Raw genomic sequence first — 22,211 nt, 5'->3', positions numbered from 1 at the left:
AGAGTTTGTCTGTGAGAATTTTTGCCCATTCATCCATATGAGCATTTGTGAGGTCAGACACTGATGTTGGACAAGAGGGCCTGGCTCGCAATCTCTGCTCTAGTTCATCCCAAAGTTGTTCACTGAGGTTGAGGTCAGTGCTCTGTGCAGGTCAGTCAAGTTCTTCCAAACAAAACTCACCCAACCATGCCTTTACGGACCTTGCTTTGGACACTGGGGCAGTCATGCTGGAACAGAAAAGGGCCTTCCCCAAACTGTTCCCACAAAGTTGAAAGCATGTAATTGTGCAAGATGTCTTGGTCTGCTGATGCATTAAGATTTCCCTTGACTGGAACTAAGGGGGCTAGGCCAACCTCTGAAAAAAAAACCCATAGCATTAACTCTCCGCCAAACTTTACACTTGGCACAATGCAGACAGGCAGGTAACGTTCTCCTGGCATTCGCCGAACCCAGACTCCTCCATTTGACTGCCAGAATGCGTTTCCACTGCTCCAGAGCCCAGATGGGCTGGTTTGAGTATGTCTACACCTGCTGACCTCCTCCAATATTCACGCACAACAGTCTCGGGAGTTTACTCACAATGGTGCAATAAAGAAAAAACATCCAGTGAGCAACGGTTTTGCGGACGGAAATGCCTTGTTGAGAGAGGTCAACAAAGAACTGAGCTGACAGAAAGGCTACAGTATCTCAGATAACCACTCGGTACAACTGTGGTGAGCAGAAAAGCCTCTCAGAATGCACAACACTAGTAACATGAGCACACTGAGAACACTGAATACTCACATGAACAGCAGAATCAGGAGTCAGTACATTTATACATTTATTACAATTAATTCTTTGGCAATACAGTGCAGAATATCATAACACTTGAGGATGGAACACAATTATCTACAGAGGAAAAAAAGCTAATGGTTCCAAACTGGCATTGGCAAAGGAAAGAAAACATTAAAAGCCACAAAAACATAAAAAAAAACCATAAGGGAGAAATAGCGAACAAAAAAATAAGAGAAATAACATAGAGAAACTATGCTAATCTATTATAACGCAGAGCTAGCGCGCCCTCTTTGGCTGCCTCCTTTGCCGCTAAGTGAAGGCTCTTGGGGACAATTCTTCTGCCTCTATTCTATGACTTAAAGATACTGTGAAGGGATAAATATTTGAGATTATTTTTCTTTCTGTTTATTTTTGCCCTGCTGCACAAGGGAGACAATGAGTAAAAACTGTTATGGATTACCAACAGAGAAAAACTATTTTTGAAGGAGTTCGTGGCCTCATCATAAACAATAATGGAAGGCATGAGGTTTATTAGTGGCCTTAATGTCCAAAACTTATGAAGATGTTTAACTCAACTATAGATCGGGTATACTACTAGTTGGCAACAAATTAAGTGCTTACAATTTCAGTTCTTCCTTTTCTGCATTTGGTGGGAAAAAGTCACTTCACACAGACAGACAGCAAAATTAACATACAATTTAAAAGTTTAAAATAACTAGCGTGAATGGAAATGGTCTCAGTAAGGCACTCGGAAGAACTAGAAACGTGAAATATGAAACATTATCACTGTTACCATTAGTTAATGCTGGATTACATTTAGATTGAATGTACTGTATTTTAGCAATGGAAAAAGGAGCTCTGATAGAGCCTTTCGAGAATTTTTGTTGGGTAGTATGGCCTGTAGTGGTTAGAAAGTCTGTTGTGGCATTGTGCTACTCAGGGGTGTGAGACTCTAGTCTTCAAAGTCAAAAAGACTACATAGTTTAGCGTTTTCTTTCATCTAACAAATCCAACTTGGCTCCATCAACTGTTCACCAACTGTTAAACCTTTAAGAGTTGCAAAAAGTGTTTCTGATCAGACTGAACACTAACCTGTAGGTCTCCAGAACTAGCACTCCCAGGGTTAATATTAGTGTCTCTTTGGTTAATCCTCTGTTAAACATCAGTACATCAGTTCTAGAAAATGCAAACAGCACTTTCCTTAACATTACACAATGAGGTCCTCTATTTTTTTCTCCCAAACAAGTAAGAAGACTGATCCAACATCAAGGTCCACACACTCACAATACACATTACAGGACATTTTTTTGGCAGCAATGATCTTCAGCTAGTGGAGAGTGCCTGTAGTGGCAACCACCCCATTACTGTGTTCCAAACCATGTAAAGATGGATGAATAACAAAAGCCCTTCAAGGATTTGACAGCTGTGACATAGTATGTTGAAAATACGACTTAACATCATGAAAAGAGATTAAAAAATGCTTAGAATTAACAAGAATTGTAGTCAATACTTTGGGGAAATATCTCCGCTTATTATGAGAAACCAAATCTCTGTTAAAACATACACTGTCTACCAATCTGTCAATACTTGAAATTTCAAATAGCAGTGTGTATTTATGTATAAAGTGCAATAATACATGAAACCAAAATAACAAAGAGAGATGATCCAACATTCCAAATGTCTTTGGCAAATGCTGGCTTTACCCCATTTTAATATTAGTGTCCATTAAAAAGGAATACATCAAGGGTTCTTTGCTAAGAGAACAGAACTTAATTAGCTTACTCCCATTCAACCTTTTCACTCCTTGATGTTAAATAGATCAAAATATGATCACAAACACACTGCTGACTAAACCTGGAGTGTTTGTATATTTAAACTTAACCTTTAAAAAACAAAAAAGCCACATGATCATCATGCATAAATATAAAATGGTGTGTCCCCTCTCTGCAAAGGATTTTTTTTACCTTGATTTGTACCCCACAGAGGACAGGGTGTTGTTCTTTGGTAAAAATCCACGCATCTTTTAGTGGGAGGTTTTAACTGTAGCATTTTCTGTTTTTGTGCAAGATTCCTCTTTTTAAGGCTGTGCAGAACATGGAGCTAAGGCCTCATCACACCTCAGCAGTCTGAAAGAAATTTGCTCGGGATGAGCTGAAATGTCAGAACTGATCTGTGGCTCTCCTTTGGTTTGGTGGTGCTGGCACAGGAAAAGAGAAGAGAGGAGATGATACGATGGACCAGGCCTGACCACAGACCTCAGCAGACATTGACTGTGGCTCGGTCGAACGCCCAGCTCTGTGCACCACCCAAACCTCACCTCATCAGAGAGGCTGCACACTGTTCCCAGGAGCGCTCTCCTCTTCACTCACTTGCTCAAGCATGAAAAGCTGGCAGTGATGTCAGAGTGTTGAAGCAAAGCCCAAAGGCACTGAGGTCATCTCTGATCTGAACCAGATTTGTAGTAAGACAATACAGGTTCTTTTCCCATTGAAAGAACCTACGTATATCCAAAACAAAAACAAGTCCCTGAACTCATGCAGTCCCGTTTAGTCAGAGAGACAGAGATAGAGAGTGAGAGAGACAGACGGAGACAGAAAAGACAGACATAGTGAAAGAGACAAAAGAAAGAAACTGGAGATTCAGGGCTGCCAGGGCTTCCTGTCTTTGCCCCTCTGTTCAGGAATGTGTTTATAGCGACACTTGTCCCCAAAGTGACATCCAGTGGTCCTCCAGAAATAACACTCATCTCCATTGACAGGACCTTTGCGCCTCGGTCTGGAGAAAAGACACACATCCGTACACCCAAAGGGTTAAACGACCAAAGTAACATACAGCACATTTTGCTAAAATGAACAAAAGAGTGCAGTTCTAAAGATTTATGAATGCAAAATTGTTTACCCAGAAGCTCCTGCAGCCTGAGGTGCAGTAGGAACAGGTAAAGGTCTCTGGATACGCCTGTCTGGATAACGGACTACTAACCGTGTGTTCTCTATTCCATAGCCCTGTTTTTTTTTATTTAAAAGGATAAATGTGGTGTCATCAGGCGTGTACAGCACGTGTGCTGTGTTCTGCATATCTTTATTTTTAGAAGATCTGCAGAATACAGCACACAACATGAACACACAAGTTTTATATTTTCAATGCTTACTTTAAAGAAGCGAAATTGTGTAATTAGGAGTTAATTTATAGTCAGTTATTTATATCAGACTTCATGTGACAGAACGCTTTACACTTCATACTAGGCCAAAGAATAATTAAAATTTATTTCTATAGAACTATAAGAATGGTTGTAACAGTTCCTTCAACAAACATTAAATTTTTATATTGTGAATTCTTAAAAAAAAAGCCCAAATGGATCTGTTTTTTGATTATTAGGACTTGAAGAATGCTACAAGAAGTTGATTGCTTATGTCTGGAAACATCCATAAGGGGGAGCTCTAACTGGTTTAGTTACCCATCATTTATGACCATTTGTTGGAATTCAATCATTCAATAAAACAACCCCAAACCTGATTTCTGTAAGGACCAAGACATTCTGTGATTAAAGCTAACTGTGACTACAGGCAAGAAGAATAACCTGAACTAGACACCTCCTAGACAGCTCCTCTGGCAAGCTCACCTCTGCCACACAATGCAATATCACACTGTCATATCAACTATTGGATCTGCGCTGGACTTAGAATCTGAATTTAGTGCATCTTTACATTTAAAAATAGATAAATTTAATAGTTAGAGAACTTTACTTTGGCCAAAAAATGAGTGCATACCACATAAAACCGAACGTCATGAAGCACATCTATGCCTGCCAGTAACATCCTCACATCCAAGCCAGGCGGCACATGTGTTTGGCCAGGCGGGCTGCCCAGGCTATTTTAGGCACTGCATACAGTTTGGTGCAAAAGTTTTAAGCACTTGAGAACTTTAGGTTTAAAAAGGAATTTATGTAGGAAATAATTATTTATTTGCTTAGGAAAAGACATTAATATTACAAAAAACACAAATAACATTGATACAATAAGTCAAGGTTTATGTCTGTCAATGTGTTCATTTAATTATTTCCTAACTTCTCAAGGAAACCCGCTTTTAACTCTAGGTATCATTCGATACCTGGTCTGGCTAATCAATATACCTTTTCAATAAATTAGGTGTGGTGGTGATGGAATTTAAGAAATCCATGCGATGGATGAAGCTTTCAGGAGAAGTCAGGAAACAAACTTTGTTTCTCTAACAGCACTGGGTCACAACATATCAAATATGTCTTTAAAAAAGAAGAAAAAAAAGTTTTGCTGCATTACTGTTTGACTGCATTTACTCTAATATTATATGGTAGCTTCACTGGCACAAACACACTTATTGCCCAGATTAATGGGTTTAAATCATTTGCTTAAGTATTCTATGCATCAAATCTAAAGCTAGCAGTAAAATCATGAAAATGAAAGATACTGAGATAGTCTTTTATTTATGTGGTATTGTATTCTGTGTGATGTGGCGATATTAGCATAAATATTAAACTTCGAAAGATGAGAGAACTCACATTCAGCTTTTCCATCGCACGTGTGGCCATGTTAGCATTCTTAAAATTTACAAAGGCACAAAACCGCTCGTGTAGCACTCGGATGCTTTCGATCTCTCCATAGCTGGAACAACAACAACAGGCAGAATTGAGTCAGCATATGACCAAAACAAGAAGATGGAAAAATAAACAGCGAGTGTAATAGAGCAAAGCCCAATGAGACTCGGGGCTCTGGTCTCACTTTTTGAAAAGGTCCCGCAGGTGCTTCTCTGTCAGTTCTGTGGTTACATTACCCACCCAGAGAGAAGGGCAAGGGCTTCTGAGATGGAGAGAGAGAGAGACAGAGTTAATGAGCAAACCCATGAGAGACACATGCAATATGCATGCAATAAGGCAAAATACAAGAAACACTACGGTCTGTTTTAACTTACCCAGGCTGTAGAAGAGCAGAGTCATGGTTGGCTGCTGTTAAAACAAAATAAAATGTCATCTAATAAACAAATATAATACACTAATAACCATTTTCTTTTAACTCACTGTAATCTGCTATGACCAGATAATACTACTGCAACACTGCCCTCAAGTGGTTGAAAGGACTAACTGCACTTCTTTTGTCTTTTACTTCATTCATTCTTATTCACCAGCATACCTCTGGCTGCTAGAACACCCTGTACTGTGCTGTACTTCTCAAGCAGTAGCACACTTTGCTCCTCTTCATAACCAAGGTCCTGGTGAATAAAGGCAAGCACAAAGATGTAACTTTTGGATCTTTTTCAGCCTTCAATAGACTATTCTTATCACTGAATTATTTATTCTGTCTTCCCTGCTGACATCATTAAGTAACAGTTACCTGACAAGCTGATGCAAGAGTATGCATCTGTTTCAAAATAAGTATGTGCACAATTATATGCGATTTTGTGAATGTAGGCCACTGACCGAAAAAAAGCTTTGAACAGTAATGATTTACTTAATATTGGACGGATAACATCAGACTCCAATCACTTACCATAAGCTGTAGCACTTTGCAGTAAAAGAGGTCACTGGCTGCCTCCTCGCAGTCCTTATCCAGCTTTAGTACTTGCTCCATAGCTTTCTCAGCCTCACTGTACCTCTAGCAAATAAAGATACACCGTTATTGCTTCAGTGCTGTTCGCATTTACTATGTATACATGCATGCCCCATACCAGTCAACTTAAACCAAATCAAAATATAGAGGGTTTAATAAAAGCCGCAAACCAATCCATCCCACCTAATCCACCCCACCTAATCCCCCCCAAACTCATGCTTTTATTTAGATCATAACTAGACACAATTTAAACATTTTTTTTCATTTTTTTTCTTGTCATTGTTTAAAAATATGTCCAACAGTATTTTATTTATTTATTTACTCAGTCATCTGATGTAGATATTGATCACTGAACTAATTAATAATCTCAAAAGATCAGAAACTTGTGCATGTATGTTAAAGTGTCCTGAATTCGGAGTAAAGCGTCCTGTATGAGGGTACGGCTTGCATTAAAGGATTCTGTCATTTCAAACACCCACAAGACCAGCGACGCAGTTATTGCATCTGACTGCTGTCGTGACCAAGAGCTGTCTCTTCTGCCCAGGGTCTAGATATATGAGCATCTCTAATATGTTCTTATACTATTGCCCCAATAGCTATCTGTAGTCTAACTTCTCTAAAAGAATTAAAAGGAACAAAAGGAATATCAACAAAAAGTAAAAAAGGATAAAAAGGAACAAAAAGAATAAAAAGACTTCAGCCGCTGAGTTCTTGTGAAAGGTTTAAGCGGCAAGATGGTTCCCAGACAACCACAACGCAAATATCATCACAAAGCATCCCTTTTTTATATCCTTTTTGGGGTGGTGAAGTAATCACCCCACCCCTTTTTACACAATTCCATACCATCCTAGTCCCCATTATATCCAAACCCTGCACCTTTTTGGCAACCCATTTTTTGCCATTTTTTTAAAAACCATTCTGACCTGGTTGTTTCATCCTCTCAAGGTCATCTTACACAGCTTCTTCACCCAAGTTCAGGAGTTTACTTCAGCTATAATTTATACTGTCATCTAACAAAATTCCCCTTTAATTAGTTTTTACCTCAGCTATAGTTTATACTGTCATCCAACAATTCCCTTCCTTTCAGCCCTAATTAGTAGCTACACTTTGTAGTTTCTTTTTTTGTGAGTTTAAAAGTTCATTGAGTTTATCCCCTTTAGAGGTGATATCACAAATGCATGCAGTCTATAGCCTGCTTCCCAATGTTACTTTTTTTCAGGAGATTTCCAAATGCTCAAGTTAGCTAACATTTAGTTTATTGATTATTAATCAGGAATGTTTCACTAAATATTTCTGTCACTGCACAATGTACCAAACTTGACACTGCATTCAAGGGACATTTTCTGTCACGTACAGTGGTGCTTGAAAGCTTGTGAACACTTTAGATTTTCTATATTTCTGCATAAATTTGACCTAAAACTTAATGTGATTTTCAACTATGTCTTTATAGTAGATAAAAAGAACCAAATTAAACAAATGAGACAAAAAATGATGCCTATTACATATCAAAAGTATGTGAGCCTTTAATTTCAGTATCTGATGTGACCCCCTTGTGCAGCAATAACTGCAACTAAATGTTTCCAGTTACTGTTGATTAGTCCTGCACATCAGCTTGGTGGATTTTTAGCCCATTCCTCCATACAAAACAGCTCCAACTCTGTTATGTTGGTGGGTTTCCTCCCATGAACTGCTTGCTTCAGGTCCTTCCATAACATTTCTATAGGATTAAGGTCAGGACTTTGACTTGGCCATTCCAAAATATTAACTTTATTCTTACCATTCTTTGGTAGAACGACTTGTGTGCTTAGTACATTGTCTTGCTGCATGAGCCATGTTCTCCAGAGTTTCAGCTCACAGACATTTTCCTTCAGAATTTTGCTGATATAATTCAGAGTTCATTGTTCCATCAATGATGGCAAGCCGTCCTGGCCCAGATGCAGCAAAAGAGGCCCAACCATAATATGACCACCACCTTGTTTCACAGATGGGATTAGGATTTTATGATGGAATGCAGTGTTTTCCTTTCTCCAAACATAACGCTTATTATTTAAACCAAAAATATCTATTTTGGTGTCATCCGTCCGTAAAACATTGTTCTTCTGGCTTGTCCATGTGATCTTTAGCAACCTGCAGACAGGCAGCAATGTTCTGCATCCCTGTTGTGCACACCACTGCTGTTCAATGGTGGACTCATGAACTTTACATTAGCCACTGTGAGACCATTAGGCCTTTAGTTGCTTAGAAGTTACCCTAGGTTCCCTTGTGACCTCGCAGACTATTACACACCCTGCTCTTGTGTAAGCTTTGTTAGTAGACCACTCCTGGGAAGTGCAACAATGGTTTTCCTCTGTTTGGACACAATCTGTCTGACTGTGAATTGGTTTGCAGTCCAAACTCTTTAGAGATGGTTTTGAAACCTTTTCAAGTCTGATGAACATCAACACATCTTCTTCTGAGGTCTTCAGAAATCTCCTTTGTTGATGCCATAATTCACTTCCACAAACATGTTGTGAAGATCAGACTGTGACAGATCCCTGTTCTTTAAATAAAACAGCGTGGTCACTCACACCTGATTGCCATCCCACTGACTGAAAACACCAAGCCTAATTTCACCTTCAAATTATCTGCTAATCCCAAAAGGTTCACACACAGATCTGTAATACTGGATCATTTTCCTCTGTAAATAAATGACCAAGTCTAATGCTTTTGTCTTATTTGTTTAATGTGGTTCTCTACTTTTAGCACTTGTGTGAAAATCTGGTAAGTTTCAGGTCAAATTTATGCAGAAATCTAGAAAATTGTAAAGGGATTACAAACTTTCAAGGGCCACTGTATGTACATGGTTTAGATGCTGGCTGATTTTGCTTAGCATCTGTTTTGGTAAACTTTTTACAAATCAGTGTGAAATCAGTACTATGGTCTTTAATGTGAGGTACTCAATCACAATTGTCATGAATACATAACTGCTTACATCTGTAAAAAAAAAAAGGCCTTGAGTTTAGGACCTACCTTAAGGCCCATCAGGGCGCTCCCCTTGCGGTAGTAGCCTTTAGGCCATTCTGGGGCCATCAGTATAGACTTTTCAGCATCAGCAAGTGCCAGAGGGTACTGCTCCAGACAGTAGTAACAGTATGAGCGATTCCCAAAAAACCTGAAATTTCCACAACAAAAGTGACAAAAGAAATTATATTGCATATAATTATATAGCAGAGAAGTAAAACTAAACATGTACTAACTGTGGAAGTCTATGCTAGACGGTACCTGTAGTCCTTTGGGTCATATTTGATAGCTTCTGTAAACATACTAACAGCCTGAGAGTACTGCCCCTCCTGCACCAGTCTGATCCCTTTTTCTGCAGTGGAGAGAAAAAAATCCTCAAGGACTTACTTACAGAAATAACATTTAGAAATTAAGGATTGTGTTGTTTGTTATTGATTTTGAAAAAAAAGAAAAACGGTCTAATAGCATTAAATTAGTTTTATATATTAGCCATATAGGAAAACAAATAAGCTGAACACCCATTACGCAAGAAAATAAACCCCCCCCCCCATCTCTCTCTTGGTCATCAGAGAAAAAATGGATTTGGCACAGTGTGTGTGTGTGTGTGTGTGTGTGCGTGCGTGTGTAAAGCACACCTGTCAGTGAGGCACTTTTAGTCACAGACTCAGATCCACTGACCTGTGACAAAAATCAATAGACACTGCATCAGGAAGGAATCACTGGATGACTGTATGTGAGCAAACATGATTTGAGGAAGCAGCTTGTTAAAGCACAGCCTTCACACTGTGGTTTTTTATCAGTAGGTCACAGCCAGTGCACCACAGCCTGGGTGCCAGAAAGCTGACAGCACATTTTCCTCCTGTCCCAACAGTCTGGAACCGTTCCGTTTCAACTCTCGCTGTACTAGGTCACCGCTAAGTGAGAACAATTTTGCAGACTCACCTGATATTCAGATTGAGATTTTACAGTCTGAATATCAAGAGAGCCAGTTTGGCTTTCAGAATTACAAATAAACATTATAAACAAGACAAAGTACTGAAGTTTAGTTTATGTCCCTTTAATTATGTCATGTTTCCAACATTAATATTGGAGATGGACTAATATGGAAATTTTGTTACCAGTAAAAAAAATAATGATTTGAAGGAGTATTAAAAAAATAAATAATACTGATATGATTAATATACTCAAAAGTTTGAGTTAAACATTGCTTACTGACAAATATGATTGCTATTCATCAACTACAAATTGCCATATTGTCAATTGTCACATATTTTAAACTCTATATATAGCATAATAAACTGAAATCCCAAGTAATGCCAATTAGAATTTTGAGTGTTTTTTTTTTTTTGTTTCTTTTAATTAGTTCTTATTTAACTTGGTAATCAGCTCTTACAGCTCTCTTCACAGATTTGGTGCTTTAACAGGTTATCCCAATGATAAAAGTTTGGTTAGGATGCTTTTGACAACTTTATGTTAACCACGATGGGGTTTTGTGTTCAAATTCAGCAGTTCAGTCTGTCTTCTTGTAATAGAGCTGAACAGGTGGTGACAAAGCTTAGTACTCTCCTTAAAGACTTTCACATGAGCAAGAAGCCACTGAATTGTCAGAAGAGAATTGTTTCCTCATGTGTCTGTTCATTACAATATAAACCAAATCTTTAAATACTCATGTATTTATTTGTAGTATTTTGCCAATATTGATAAATCCACAATACATGAATATTAGCCAATATTTCTGGCTGGGCGTTAATTAATATTTTTCAGATTTAAGGCAGTATGCTTATTTAAAATATTTCCCCATTATGTCAAGAATGAGCCCCCACAATACTGATCAGTCCTTCATAGCGCTGACACAGCTGTTCCTGAATAACTCAAAATAACTGACACCCTTGGTAAAGTGTGATCTTACACTAATACGAGAGAATTTCAGTTAAAGAAAAGAAAAAAAAAAGGTATATATCTCTATTCATCATGAACACAAGCCTTTAAGAACACCTGTAACTTGCCAAACTGGTCAATGACTTCCTGTTTCACTGATATAGAAATATGAAGAGGCTGAATACCTTCAGTCATGTATAAACACAGACAAAATGAGAGAACACACAAATCAAAGGAGAAATAGTTGCTGGACTTCACAAATAAGTTAATAGCTAAAAAATAGCTTCACAACCTAAAAATAGTCATCTCTACTATAACTGCAATAATTAAGATGGTTCAAACAAATTGAGCTGTGATAAGCTTTCCTAGAGGAGGATGTAAACGTATTTTATCCACTGTGAGGGGGACAGTTTAGGGAGCAAATCTTTCCTCAAGAACGTGAGCTGCGTTTGCAGACGAATGCAGGAAGCAGAGATTGGGTCATGACTGGATCCCCCAGCAAGGGAATAATTCAAAGCATACCTCAAGGTCCACATAATTATGGTTCACTAATCACTTAACCACAGAATCAAGCTTTTGCAGTGACCATTCCAGTCCTCTGACATGTATGTGTGTGTGTGTGTGTGTGTGTGTGTGTGTGTGTTTTTTACATTTGTATCTTCACAGAAATGGTGGATTCTTCTCATTCTTCCCATGTATGATCAAGCTGTTAACCGAGTCATTTTTACTAAGGGGGTCAGTAATTGTGGAGGGCACTGTCTATTATTAAGTTTATTGCTGCAGAAGCATACTCACCTCCCTGGTTCTGGCCTCATTTTCTTTGTTCTCTTTGGATTTGCGACCTCCTTTGCTCTTGGCTTTAGGCCTGATGTGACTAACAGCGTTAGCAACAAAGGCACTGCTTACATCCCATTCCGGCTCCTGAACAAGAGAAAATGAAACAGAGTGTCAAGTTTAATAAGGCCTGTTGAACCACTTCAAAATCCTACTCTTGTGCTTCCAACCCTCTGGCCTTGAACAGCCTTATACAGCTTTGATGATCATGAGACATTGTGAAAAACAAACAGTGTTTGAGATGAGTGTGCAGTACCTCTTCGCTGGGCCGGGCTGAGGACGGCCAGTTGCCTTTGTTCTCTGAGGCCAGTGGTGCTGTTGTATTGCCCTTACACAGAGCCTCTGCTTTCTCCTCCACCTTCTCCTTCACCTCCACCTGCTCCTCTTCTGCCTCTGAATCACTGTCTTCCAGCTCAGAGTCAACCGCGCTCCCTCCGCCACACTCGTCCTCCGCCTATGTGGGGGAACATGAACAATAGGGACGGGAACCAGTCAACCCTGTGGAGTCCTTTGAAATTGCTTACTGAGGCTAAAGAGAAAAAGCTGGGTACCTGCACAGTGCGCTCATCCTTTTTAACCCTCTCAAGTTTCTTCCGCTCTCGCTGACGCTGAAAAGAAAACGAAAGCCAAAGCTGTAAACTCATCCTTCATGCTTGGTAGTAAAACCTCATTAATTGTTTTCAAATAAACCTTATAATTTAGTTTTTGATAATTTGTAATAAAAAAAGAGCACCAACAGTCGACCCTGACTGAAAGTACAGAAAATAATAATGAACTACATTCAGGTGCCCCGTAAACTCACTGCACAGTAACTCAGATTTGTTCTTTATTTTGTGCTTTTTATGCTTACTGTTCTGAACAGTGATTTGATTAGACTGCGTGTGGAGTGTGGTTGTCGCACACATGCTGGACACGGACAGAACAGAGATCACCTAACATCAATCACAGCTTCACTGGAAAAGAGTTTAAAGAGTGCTGTAATATTCAGATGATCGCTCGGTTTGATTGCAGATAAAACAAAGTTACTGCACCTGGACTTTCACCTACTTAAAATGCATTTATAAAAATATATTTACTCCTCAAACACACCTTACAGATAAAATTACATCACCAGAAACTTTTCAGTTCATCACATCACAACACTGTCTAATTCTCTCTCTCTCTCTCTCTCTGTGTGTGTCTTTAACCGAGAGGCTGTCAAGTAATGAATAAAGAAATTTCTGAATCTGTATGAAGTAAATGTGCACCAGCAGAGCATACTGAGATCAGTCTCAGCATTCAAAACGTTTTCTCACATAATATGTTCTGCTTTAGTTCTGTACAGATTATTTCCCATGATGTAGCCTGGTCAACTCAGAAATATTTTCAGGTTGTGACTGTGGATATACAGAAAAGTAACTCGATTACTCAAGTAGTTTTCCAATAAACTACTTATTTACTCTTATTTGAGTAATTTTCTTTATTAATACTTCTACTTGTGCTCAAGTAAAGTATTACTACAGTAACAGTACTTTTACTTAAGTAGGTAAGCAGGGATTCTCAGTACTCTTTCCACAGTCATGTGGAATGGGTAGCTGTTAATGTGTTGCTGAAGCATTGATGTGCCAGTCATCCTGCAGTCATTACTCAAAATACTATCGCAAGCTCTACACTGTATGAGATCAGTATTCTTTTTTATCTAATGTAATGACTAGGTCATAATAACAATGTTTCCACAATAAAAATCTCCCTGACTCACTTGGAATTTTAAACCATTCCCTTTTAGTGAGATTTCTTTCTATTTTATCCACGATGAACAGTTAATAAGGCTGCTTTGGTGTACATAGCCAAGACCAGAGGTCATCAATAGATTTGACCTGGGGCCAAATTCTCACAGAGCAAACAGTCTTTGGGCCAGATATGTCTTTATTATGCCATCATTCTGAAATTCTTAGCCATGTGACCTGCAATGAAACACTATATAGCAATGAAATTAAACAGCTATAATAAAAGAACACAGTAGCTACCAAGTACAGCTCATGTAGCCTCTTTAACACGCTTTACCATACCATGCTGGAATGTCCCCTATATGTACTTTTCCATTGCACTAAGTGTAAGTTGTAGAACAGTACATTGTACTTGAGGTAACCTCGCTGTAGCACACAATCTTTTGTGATTTTTTAAACAAACATTTATTTGAATGTTGAATGTGTTTAATTGGTTTAGTTGAATTTGTATGCATGTGTACTCAACCAACAAACCTTCCTCTTAGCTCTTCGTCTCTCTGCTCTCCTCCGGGCTTTCTCCTCTTCACTAAGACCCTCCTCTCCATTCAACACATCCTGAGCACCCAATGCACACACTGTTACTTACTTTATTCATGCACTGAGAACATTACAACTGAATTCTTAACAAGCCCAAAAAAAGAGACAAGGGCATACCTGCAAGAGTGTGTCCTTATTGTGGTCTGAGGTGGCACCGGTCTCCATGTCCTCTGCTCCCTTGTCACTGGAGCCTTTTAGGGTGATGCAAAAGAAGTCAGAACATTAGCCAATAGGGACAGACCTGTAGAGATCAACTAAGAGGAGACAATTCAGAAAAGACTTCTGCAGCTATGAACACTGAGCTGTAACTCTCACATGAAGTCATGTGAGAACGGTAGGGGAAACTCCACTTTCACAAAAGCAGAAGCGAGATCCAAGCTGTTTGGGTTTGCTGTGAATCACTTGATGCAGTCCAAAGAATATTGTCTTTTACTGTCTATTTCAGAGATATTGTAAACTCCTCTGAAAGTAGAGACATACTCATATGAGAATCGTGGAGCAATGACTTCATTTTTCCATGTACGTATCTGCCGATACCGATGCAGATACATAAACATTTATAAAATGTAGAAAGTGGGACTAGATATACCTGGATTAGCATTACAAGGAAACGTTAACATTTCGCTGAAACAAAACAAAACCTTGTATCTCCATTTTTGTCATTTTTTAGGTTGTGACATAATTTGAGAATGCCTGCTGCCCTTTACACTGTGTGTAAATTCCATGATGAATGGACCAAATGAAATGGCCCAAAATGACTCGGAAAAAAGTCTGGTTCCATTGACTTACATTAAAAGTAAAGTATGTTTTTTCCTTCTCCTGTAAAGTTAACATTTTGGAGGTTTTGATCCGACAATTTCTGTAGGGTCACAAATGCAATAAAGTGTATAAAACACAAAATTTTAGTACAGTAGCCCAGCATTACCTAGATGTTCTGTTCCTCTGAAGTACAATAAATATCACATCAAATATCTTTTTTGAAATATCCATTAAATGTAAACATCCTGAGATATTTTTCATCTTGCACTATATACCATTTCATTTTGCATTAGTATGTCTGTATATACTCAGTGTATATCTCATTGTGTTTTATCTTTACGTCTTTGACCTTATCTTTTTTCTATTTGTGTACTTACTGTCAATTCTAGAGCTGTTAAATGGTTTTATCATTTTCAACAATGACAAAAAGCTCTCTCTATCTATCTAAGCAAATATATGCTGATATCATCATGAAATTTCATCTAATAACCCTTTCTTAAATCAGTGTGGTTCCTACAACTTTAAGACACCTTTGTGTAAAAAAAACCTAAGAGCATTATATTATTAGATTTGCAGCATTATATAAGTTATTGGATGAAATAGCAAATTTGCCTCACAGTAATCAGGAGGGCCAAACAAAAGCTAGAATTTAATTACAATTAACAATCTAAAGTAATCTAGCTAATTAGTCTTATCTTGCAATTAATCTATGATCAAGACTAAATTGAGCTGGTTCATATTTTTCCAGGCTGCTCCGTTCATGGCTTTGTGAACACACTCTGATTAAATGAAAAACAGCCTAAACAAAAGACCTACTCTAAAATTTTCATTTGTAGGCACATACACAAAGAATTCCACACCAGTTCTTAAGAAACCTACGCCTAAGCAAATATGTTCTAATGAGACACGTATAGGCTACCTCATTTAATAATACCAGAAGCTTGATGATTATACAAGATTAAACAATGTGACCACTACACAAACACAGACAACAGAAACAAACAGAAATCTATCTTCCCTTGCCTAAGGGTGTGGGGTATGAGCTTTCCATCATATTTGCTCTGAGCTAACAAGGTCCTACAAAGTCCTGCCATGTCACGGTACAGAGGCTCGTGACTTTGAATTTCACAATAGAGTCGTCTGAGTGTTTCTCTTTCATGGCAATTACTCATACACATCACCAGTCTCTTTACTAATGCAAATAAATAGCTTACCACAGAATGAAGAATGCCATTTATCATTCATTTACTCAAGCAGTCACATAACATTTGTATAAGCATGCAAATGTGTATACACACTACCTTCACTCCCTATAAAACCGTACCTAAAAGAGAAACGATGTTTGATCTGGATCATGCTACAAGATTAGACAAGTGACAAACCATGTAATTTGAGGGTCTGTTCTGACCTGTAAAAAGGGTAAGGTACAGCTGTCCAGCAGCTTCTCAAATGACCCTGCAGAGGTGAGTCAGAAAATGTTCTCATCCAACTACATCTCACTAACACGAGAACTGGGCCAAAACAACTTGATGCCGCACTGACCTGCAATGTAACCACAAAATGACAAACAGTCCAGATTATTAAAACAACCACTAAGCAGCTTTTTTTACAGGACAAACACCACAATATGACTGTCACTAATGGCTATGAGGTGACTCATCAGGAATGTAGAGTACAATCTACAGCCTTCTAATCTTTAACTTGAGCTCTGAGTGCTTTCGTTCTCTAATACACTCCCCGTCACTTCGAAGATGTCTCGCATATATTGTTATTGCCCTGCTGTGTATCAAGCGCTCAAAGGTCAGACGTTAAATTTAGGTAGGGTATATAAAAGCTCTTCCTCCGCTGTGTTTAAACAATTTTGATGTGGGAGAAGATAATACGGCCACAAACCCTGAAGTTCCTCATATTCACATTCCTGACATTCCAGAGCTTTTCACACAAAAAGCCAAACATTATAACAACAGGAAACACTTCCATGTCTTGTAGCCAGTTACATGAGAAAGTCACAAACCTTCAGCAGACCACAGCAGACTGGAAGAGATTACTCAACATACGCTAGAGCAGTGTTTTGCAATTCCAGTCCTGGAGGCCCACCTGCACAGCACAGTTGTTTATCCCTACTCCAACACACCTGATTCAGCTCAAAAAGGACTTGATTAGCCAATGATATGACTCAAGTGCAGGAAGCCCAAGACAGCACAACTGAGGAGGATGGTTTAGATCCTCTCTCATGTCCACTGATAACAGTGCTGACCCAACATAGCTATATGCTGGCACAAATACAAAATAGAGCGGTACATACTCTTCTAAAAGCATGTCTAGTTGCCCTATAAACCTTAAAAAAAGAGGTGATTGGGGTATTGGCAGAAGCAGATTCTTCCCTTTACACTCACTCCCAGATTTCTCTGTCCTGTACAAAAGTGCAGATTCAGATAATAGGTGGGAATTGCCAGTGACTAATATTAGGGAGATCACTGAGCAAGAAAAAGGAATAATGGTAAACGTACAAACATGTTTAAAAGTCAACTAGAAAGAAGACTTCAATTCTGAAATAGATTTAATGTATGAGACACATCCAAGTATTTTATATTCTTTAAGGTCTCTAGAACCACAGAGCCCCAGCAATGGAAGATTTTAGGAAGGACAGATTTTGACTCAAATGCAAGATTTATATGCCCTCTACAGAGTCAAATAACTGTGTGGACATCAAAAAACTGAAGTGGTAAATCAGGAATGTGCACATGTGGTGAAGAGATCGTACAGACAGGTCATTCCCATACACAGGAATGTGAAAAACTGGTTAATTATCAAGTACATCTCATTCGAAAATTGGTTAACCTGAAATGCTGGATGCCTTTTTCTGATTCCACCACATGCAACTGATATCTCAGAAGGTATGCACCCAAATCTTATTCCATTATTTCCATTTTAAAGAAATACAGGAATCTAGTGGTTCAACTTAAGTTCTGCTGTATTAAATTTTCCTTAATAAAGTAAATCTAGGCTATCACAGGCTGCCAAGAAAGGAGGTGAACATAAAAATGAATAAATGAATGAATAAAAGTTTTCCTTCTTTCATGGTAGAACTAACCAGAGTGGCTTTGTTTGATTCCACAATACCATTATTCTGGATCCAGATGTTAGCACTGGAACTCAACATCTGGGACCTGTTTAAGTTAACTTTCTTCAAAAACATATTTCCACTGGCATGTTCTAATTTAATGACAGTTTTACAGAATACAATAAATTTACATGTACAATGAAATTAGGTAAGCACAAAGCTGCAGGGTCCAAGCACAGAGCCATCTGGGGAACCTTGATATCAGACTATGATATGCTAATATGAATTGTTTAGCATATCACAGTCTGATATCATATAAGCATACCATGCTGATATGAAATTAGCATATCATAGACCAAAACAAAATACTTCAAACACAATTTTGTCCATATTTGAATTTGACTTCAGCGAAAAGAAGGAAATATTAATAAAAGTGAAAGTGATTTTGAAAATTCTTTAGATAAGTCAAGAAGTAATAAAGCACAGTCATGTAAAGTGAACCAAAACACTATCCAACCAGACAAAACCTGAGTCACTGTTATGGAGTTATTCCGCTCTGAAGGGAAAGGGGGAAAAGGCTAAATGAAAATGACAGGCTTTGTCAATCATGCATTTGCATCTAGTAAGATATCAGCCTGTATCCTCTTAGTCAGTGAATGGAAGGTCAGTAAGAGTAGCTTTCATATCACTCTGATCATCACGTGGCAGCAGAATAAACATGAATACCTAATCCAGGAAACCCCTTTAGTTCACAGACAGTTTATGAACTGTTATGAACTATGATGTATTCACCAAAGCTGTTACAATGTAAAATTCTGTGAGCAAAACAATCACAATATGGAAAGAATCATTGAAAAGGCTTTCCTCAGAGGAAGTCAAAACAATATTGGCTCATCACACAAACACACAATGTGTGCGTTCATCGGCTTTAACCCTGTTTGGTGAAGGTGAAGGCACTGAGGTACATTCCCAAAACTCGAACACCATGTACCTTGTTCCAACATTATCAATGTTCTGGTTTCCAGAGGTTCAGGTCACAGCTGGAGTTTTTCTTTACATTATCTTTATCAGAATGATGTTGTAAAGAATAGCATCAACAGTGATCTGAACCTCTGGCAACCAGAACCCTGATTTGGCCCCTACTATTCTCTGATGACAACGTCAGGGTAAGTTATACGTAGTCTTTTAAAACTGAGATTCACTCTAAGCCAAGCAATAAATTCAAATTTCACTCGCATAATGACCAGAGATTGTCAATGGATTTATCCTGTTGTTTTCCTGCAGTTACATATCAACAGTCACTGGACCACACAGATTTAGCCAGCTTCATCTATACTTAGTAGTGACTCAGGTTCTGAGGGAAGCCTCCTGCTCTTGCTTGACCACATGGCCTCTCCAAATAGAAAGCAGGCTGAATAAATAAAGGAGTTTTTCCTCAGGATACTATCCACAATGTCCATCTGACTTCTCACAAGGCAGAACTGAATCACAGGGAGATATTTTCAAGTACTATCATACGAAACCCACATCAAATGTAATGACAGCAGCAATTCAACGGTATTTACCGTTAACCTGTTAATAAGCCATATGGACACAGATATGAGGAGACCGGGCAGCAGAGCTTACATTTGCTCAACAGTAAGCTAACCGCTGTGTGAGTACCTTTAACAGTCGAAGTCGAAATAGGGCCACTTTTCCCGGCGCAGCTTCGCAGTTACACTAAAATGCATTTTTACTGAAGGATAATCACTTGGTGTTATTTACAGGCCTAATATTAGCCCTGGACTATTTTAAACCTCGTTTAAGAAAGCGTTAAGTGGCCCAGACTTAAAGAGCCATTTAGGGCTTTTTTGCGTGCGAGGTGCATCAGAGGAATTCACTGAGCAGAGTTAAAAGCTAGCTAGTTAACTTAAGCACGGCACCGCGGCAAAATCAGGCAACCAGTTGCTAACGTTACCCATAGTAGCCACCAGCTAATGGAAATGTTGTTTGACCGTAACGTTACAACACAGCTCACCGCAGCACTGCAGCGAGCATGTCTGGAGTTCCCACAAGTTGCTGCTCCACTTTTGTTCGTAGCGAGTGTGCTCAGGACGTTTTACTGGGCAACACGGCAGTTAGGTGAAGCAGTAGGAGGCTAAAAGAGAGAGAAACGGCTCAGACAGGCATCCGAGGCCAGCCGAGCCCAGCAGACACCGTGGAGAAGTTTGACGAAGTGAGCTAAAAGTTGCTTTGGCGTGAGACTTACCACTCCCTAGCCCCAGTAACCGGCATATATCCCTGGTGAACCTCATCAGTGCAACCATCCAGCATTATTCATTTGAAACTTGCTAGGTAAGAAATATATACATAGTCCACGGTGAAGAAAATTTAAAGCGTGGTATTCATCGTCATGTTTAAACTTTTCAGAAAGGTAGTTGGTGCTTCGCTTCCTGAGACTCGACCGTCGGCACACTTGGCTCGGCCACAAGCTCCTCCCTCTTCTTGGTCTTAAAGGAGCCATCCAGTGCAGGAAAGTGATTACAAGGCACATATCACGGAAAAACCCAATTTTCCTGTTTTCAAAGAAATTAAGTTTTATACAGTATGTAAACACTGTTTAAGTCTTAAACATACCAGTAAATATATGGAAACTGCAGAAAAGTCCCATTTTGATTTCATTGTTTTTAAGATGTCAGAAAGACACCATATTTACATATTACCTGTTCAGTCCACAGCACTTCAGCACACCCTTTCACGCTTAAGTTGAAACGAGTGTTTTAGTCTGGACTGTCGATTTTACACACTTTCAGTCCTGAGGTCCCTAATTGCACATGCCCGCAAGGTGGTAGGGGGGCTCATTTCTCATTTTGGCTTTGAAAGGGGTCACTCACCAACCACTGCATTGAGCCACTTTAGATAAGCAAATAGGCTCATTTAAAGCCTGTGAGATACATGAGTCTGTACCAAATGCATTCTTTTAAACCCAGCGCCTGGGAGCTGTCTCTCTCTGTCTGCACATTGTTGACCATAGTAGGGACTTAGGGTGCCTTTTGGGACAAGCCCTAACATACATACACAATACAGAGATGCCAATCAGAACATCATTCACATTTATTAGTCTTAAAGTACCAAAACCAGCCTGTTTAATTCAAAGGCATAACGTTAGGAAATGGTAATGTAAAAATGAATTATGACTGATTTTGGTATATAAAACCACACAAATGTTGTAAGGGGAATTCCACCAATTTGTCATATTTTACACATAATTACATTGTTAAGTGTGTGCAGTTATTCAGAGTGGTTTATTATGAATGCTAGAGTCGCTATTGTTCACAGTGGTGATGATAGGAAGCAGACATCTGAAAGCCTCTAAAAGCTACATAGAACGTTATCATATGAAATAGTTATGAATATGCTGCCTGATGCCTATGACTTTTTTGTGACCCCTGGTTCCCATCAGCACCACTGTAAAGAAATCTGAAGAAGTTTCCCTACAATGCACCATTTCACATCAGACCACTCTACAGGAGTTTGTTTACATCTCAACCACTTTATTTTGTAGATATTTTGAAAATTAGTGGAATTCTCTCTTAATGTCCCATACAGAGTGCACACCTGCTGACACATGATGCATCGAAAAAGTCTGGATGTACAGGAAGTACATAATAAGCACAAGCTAAAGGCAGTGATCTTTTGTAAACAGTTCAAATGCAAACAATGTCTACACAGCCAAATCATTCAAACAGCTCTCTCTGTTATTTTATTTGCTCTGAAGATATTACATGCAGTGCATCTTGGCTTGCCAGTGACATCTTAAACAGTTCATTTCATGTAGTCGTGTCATCAAAAAGCTACATGAGGAGTTTTTGCCAAACTATTTCACGACACCAGACACACTATTAAAATGCTCAGCATATGTTTGACTATACTGAGCAGGACTTGTAGAAAAACATTATGTATACGCAAACAATAAGGCTAATCCTGCAAAATACATCAAAATGTAAGAATCTTTTAAATGCACGTGAAGAGGTCTGAAAT

General features: G+C 38.8%; 1 protein-coding gene across 2 annotated transcripts; it reads right to left on the bottom strand.

The window, feature by feature from the left end:
- Positions 1–796: 796 nt before the first annotated feature.
- Positions 797–20,674, bottom strand: zgc:123010 (uncharacterized protein LOC641500 homolog). 2 transcript variants are annotated; one of them, XM_036574130.1, is made up of 16 exons: positions 20,440–20,674; positions 14,486–14,559; positions 14,306–14,386; positions 12,617–12,673; positions 12,322–12,519; positions 12,027–12,152; positions 9,989–10,031; positions 9,615–9,705; positions 9,363–9,504; positions 6,294–6,398; positions 5,937–6,015; positions 5,719–5,752; positions 5,529–5,606; positions 5,309–5,411; positions 3,673–3,776; positions 797–3,549 (listed from the first exon to the last, which is right to left on the bottom strand). In XM_036574130.1, the coding sequence occupies exons 1-16, from the start codon at positions 20,495–20,497 to the stop codon at positions 3,414–3,416; spliced, it is 1,509 nt and encodes a 502-aa protein (XP_036430023.1). In that variant the 5' UTR covers positions 20,498–20,674; the 3' UTR covers positions 797–3,413. The 2 variants fall into 2 exon arrangements, with proteins under 2 accessions (XP_036430023.1, XP_036430024.1); XM_036574131.1 differs by lacking the exon at positions 20,440–20,674 and adding an exon at positions 16,536–17,066.
- Positions 20,675–22,211: the final 1,537 nt, after the last annotated feature.

Source organism: Colossoma macropomum, unplaced genomic scaffold, assembly GCF_904425465.1.
Source record: "Colossoma macropomum unplaced genomic scaffold, Colossoma_macropomum, whole genome shotgun sequence".
Classification (NCBI taxonomy): domain Eukaryota; kingdom Metazoa; phylum Chordata; class Actinopteri; order Characiformes; family Serrasalmidae; genus Colossoma; species Colossoma macropomum.
The sequence above is the reverse complement of the archived record's forward strand: the minus strand, read 5'-3'. Positions and strand labels throughout refer to the sequence as shown.